This window comes from Symsagittifera roscoffensis, chromosome 2 (assembly GCF_963678635.1).
Source record: "Symsagittifera roscoffensis chromosome 2, txSymRosc1.1, whole genome shotgun sequence".
NCBI lineage: Eukaryota > Metazoa > Xenacoelomorpha > Acoela > Convolutidae > Symsagittifera > Symsagittifera roscoffensis.
The window spans coordinates 58,498,753-58,503,547 of record NC_087063.1 but is presented as its reverse complement, the minus strand read 5'-3'; the positions used below and the strand labels follow the sequence as shown (position 1 = coordinate 58,503,547).

At 36.2% G+C, this 4,795-nt stretch overlaps 1 protein-coding gene across 1 annotated transcript; it reads left to right on the top strand.

The window, feature by feature from the left end:
- The first annotated feature begins 609 nt into the window (after positions 1-609).
- On the top strand, positions 610-2,339 carry LOC134839891 (BTB/POZ domain-containing protein KCTD3-like). The gene is given in 4 exon segments (XM_063855519.1): positions 610-661; positions 750-1,306; positions 1,604-1,902; positions 1,904-2,339. Coding segments are annotated over 4 exon segments (1,344 nt in total).
- The last annotated feature ends 2,456 nt before the right edge of the window (positions 2,340-4,795 follow it).

The window sequence follows — 4,795 nt, the reverse complement described above, 5'->3', positions numbered from 1 at the left end:
CAAATCACAAATAGAAAAAATTAGAATTAAAAACAAATAGCGATCCAGCTATTCAAATTGAACCTACCACCTATTGTAATAAATCACCAAAAACCATTCAACGAACGAGAAAGTCTAAGGAATCTAATTGGTTGAAAATTTTCCATCATTCGGCACCTCTATCATCAGAATAGTCCATGTTTCTACTCTGAACTATTTGTATGTTTATCTATTAAGATTGATACAATACAGCTGTAATGAATAATTTTTAGCTTTTTTAATGAGTCAGTGGAAATCCTGTGTAAATTTTGCATTTGATTGTCCGATAATGAAGCACTGCCAACAATTTCATAGCAGCTCCAGCCTATTGACAAATCATTGCCGATAGACAAATCATAACCAAAATAAAGCATAACAATAGCTGTTATAGAACCGTAGATCAAGTTTTATGGCGAGTATTATTTAATGGGTCATAGTAGGTCTGGGCTGCTCGTAGGTAACAGCTCGAAGGCGTTCGCTTTTGTCTCTCTGAAACACCCTTTATTAGCCTCAATGGAAAGTTTTTATTGCTATTGTTTTCAGATGAATTGGTCTTAGATAGGCAAAATGATTTAAAAAGCTGTAAAAAAAATGGCAAACGTGAAAGAAACCAAATCAGCTGAAACTCAAACAAGCAGTGATGGTTCGCTAATAACTGAATTGGAATTGTCCAAGATAGTTCGTCTCAATGTCGGAGGAAAACTTTTCGTGACTTCAGCGCAGACGTTGAGAAATACAAAGACATACACGTGATGAGAATGGGGCACTTTTTGTTGATCGCTGTCCTCTTCTATTTGGAAAAATCCTCGCCTTTCTGAGGACGAAACGCATCCGGCTAAATGGGGTTGATATTGATGATATGCTAAATGAAGCCGATTTCTACGGCGTTCAACCTTTAATGGATCGACTTAAAGTATGCAAGCAGCTAAAAAGCTCAACGTGTGGAAACTTAGCGTTCTGTGGTATAAAACCACCAATGGAAAACAACTTTCCCATTAATGATTGGACTGATACGGAAGCTTTGGCGCCAAGGTCCAGAAATGAAGAAGTTTTAGCACTTTGTGCTACAGATAAATGGATAGCTGTTGCATACGCATCAAAAATAGCCTGTTACTCAACTCGGCAATTCAGCGGCGAGGCTTGTCCGAATAATACATTTGTGACTTGGCTGCAGCCAATTCCTGATGGCAAACCTTCTTTCCTCGCTCTTAAGATTTTAAAACAGTCATCGCGAGAAGAAAGGTCAGAACAATTGATAGTTGCATGTGTGACTAACAATGGGATCTTCTGATTTGGAAACAGTCTGTAGATTTGGACAGCACCCAAATTAGTCCAGTTTCCTTTGTAGGAAAGTTCTCAATTTTTCCGAATGTAACGGCGCTTGTTTTCGCCGGTCGACGTCAAGTTGTGACTTTAAATAATGAAGGGTCCTTCGCTGTTTGGCAGTACTCCCGGGACTTCCAATAGCAGAAGGTAGAGCCAATAGGTAGAGCCAATTTCTAGTTTCGACGAATGTGGACCAATGATGTTTTTCGGCCATAAGAAAGGAATCATTCGGTATTCCAACGCCGAAACTTGACCTGTAAGGCTGGAGGACAATAAGATAATACTGACTGATCTTTATCATGATCAAGAAAATGACGCGATCACAGCTTTGAATGTTCGATTGGCGACAAGCAACAACGTTATTGATCTGGGTGCTATGGAAAACCAGTTTTACTTCGAGATAGCCTATGGAACTGCTAGTGGCCGAGTCAAATTGATTTCAGAACATGCTGAAACGATAGGACAAGGACCCCAGCTTCTATTTAGTTTCGCAGTCCATAGATCTCCTGTGATTAAAATCCTTCTTGCTGAAAATCATTTGATCTCAAATTGTGCCGACTAACCATGTCAGATGCTGGCAAGTCAGCAGGTTTAGAGGACTCCTGTCTAAAAACCCTCTACCGATGCCTTTGACTAGTTTCAAGATGTTGCACCTGGAGCCAAATTTTTCGAGTCACGATTACGTCGCGGCTAACCCTATAGGCCCTCATATGTTGTCAGGTTCTCAAGTTTGGTATCTACAAAAAATAACACCCAAGGCGACGGAAATGTTTGTTATTTCGGCAATGACCGGAGAATGCGTGCATAAGATAGAATCGGTTGATAGTAGTCCGATAAACTGTTTTTCCATTACGGAAGAGTGGCGACGAGTTGGAGATCCTACTCAGTATGTTTTCACTGGACATAAAAATGGGACCATACAAGTATGGAATCTGGCGGCGATGAGACCTAATACGAGCCATAACAATGTATATAACCCAATTGGAGACCCGTAAACCCAATTATTTTCAAAATTTTAATATTGTGGTTTGTCAAGGTATTCTCACTTGAAAACAAGTATTTTTTCGTGTTTTTCTGGTAACAACACATGAATTTTAACAATTTTTCTGGAGTACTCGTCAATTTCAAATAGTTTCGGTTTAAGTGCGAACATGTTCTGGCTGAGAGTTTGCTTTTACAGAAAAAGATATTAATTCAACGGACCATGATTTTTTCCGTAACTGGCTTTGGATCGCTTTTTTTCTTTGAGCAATTTTTTCCTAGGTTTATGAGTAAATTTTGACTGAAAACTGGTAATTAAAAAAGTGAAACGCTCGTTTTCGAAAAAAAATGAAATTAACTACCCGATTCTTCTGCTAGTCAAAATGAGCACTCGTGGCTGAAATTGATGTTTCCACGGCTTGTTTTTTGAGAAGCTTGTATTGTTGTTATTTCTGCTGATGAATTGCGTCGGAACTCGCTTGTGAATTGAATTGACGTGATAAGTAACTAAAACAGATGTAAATATGATAATCAGTATATCAAAGGGCGAAATATCATCGCGAATTGTTTTAAAATCTTTTTTCAAAATTTCTTTCGTTGATTGACTTTGCATAGGACGAACAATTCGTGTAATTGAATTAGTAATTTAATGCGCGGTGCATAAAATTTAGTTTCTTAATATTGAAAATTTTTTTCAATAGTTGAACAAAATGTTCAATTTTTTCTGTTGAATTAGCTTTTTGTTGTAATTCATCAGATTGCTTGAGTGTGTATGCATGCTTCAATTAGATAATAAAAACCTGATCATATCGTATGTGTAATGTATGATTGTCCTTAGTGATATGAAAGTTAAGTGTATCCCAGGGTATCAATCGGCTTATTATTGCTCTGCATCATCTTTTTTTCTCCCATCAAGGTGTCGACTGCCCTAGACACAATTGTGCGTGTTTAGGTGACAATTAAAACTAAAATAAATTGAAATCCGGAGATTAATTGAAAGAATACTATTATTTACTTCTGGCGTTGTATTAAGACGCCACCATAGAAACAGGAAGTATTAGCATGGCTTGAGCTGTTTTCAGAAATTCAGTATAGTCAATTGTAGTTTAAAAAGTAAAGATTTCCGGACCGCGTTCATCATTGCATATATGTTTACGTTCGCGATTATCAAGAATTGTCAAATCAGAATATCGACTTTTCTTAGGGACTTTAACTTAATTTTCTAAATAAAGTTACCGGAATCTTTTGTGCTGCTGTCTCGCTTTTTTCCGGACATTGGTTTTGCGATCGGGTATAAGACTTTTTTCCCGTAAACATCTTTGTTCAAAGAATAGACATTTTAGTAGGAATGATAATTATCGCTTGTCATGCTCAAGTTCTTGAAATTCAAATAAAACAACCATCCTTTAAGAAGTAATTAGCTAAAGACTGTTTCAGGTTGTAATTAAGTTTTTTAACTTTTTTTCCGGTTCGTGGTTTTCGTACTAGTTTCTGTTGCTTCGTTCTTTCAAAAACGCACATTTTTTATCTGGTAGGGTTTTTATTGGCTTACTTTTCAAGAATGGGTTTTTTCAATTTAAAAAAAATTAAACTGCAGCTATTACTAAAGTTCAGTATTTTGTAATTTAACCAAATTTGATTTCGCCCATTTTTTTTTCCAATTTTTAAATATTTAAACAGTTTGTTGTTTCGGCTTTGTCATTTTATATTGTGTGAGTTAGGTTAGGGTGCTTCAGTGTGGATGGGTAGTAAAGACTAGCAAAACTTCTTGAAATTTTTTAAGACAACAGTTTTGTTTTCGGCTCAACCGGTTTCGACTCAAAATTTGTCGTCCTTGTTGCCGCTCGATGAATGATTTCAAGTTGTTTTGAAGGCTGTTTATGAACTTCCTCCGATACAACCATGAACTTTTCCTAGCTGTAATTTTTTCAACTTTTTTATTTTTATATTTTCAAGTAATTTTTTCGAGTAAATTTTTTCATATTTTTTACTGTCTTTTTTCTCCACTGTCTATATTGTAGCGCTATCTGTAGCGCAATTCGAAATTTTTCTAGCTAGTTCAATACTGTTTGTTGTGTTATCTCATAAGTTGTCATCACATTGAGTTTCAGTTGAAAACAAACCTTTGAAATTTTCGGGTGTTGTTTTTTAGGCATTTTGTCATTTTTTACGAGTCGGTGGCTTTGTGTATCGGAAGTGGTATGAAGCTCAGCTTTGCCTCCTTGTATGTTTTCAGAGTCGGAGTTTTTTCCTGATGTCTTTTCGGCGTAAGCTCTGTCATTTTTGTTTCTGAGTGAAGTTTACCAGCTTGCTTGCAAAACATATATAGAACTCGTCGTATATAACAACTTGCTTCTCATTTAGACTAAAGTATAGCTTATTTGTCTGAAAAACCTCTATATATTTTCTTCTCAAAGTCAACCTCACAAAGATTCTCTCGTAAAAACAGCAAATTTAAAACATCAAATTT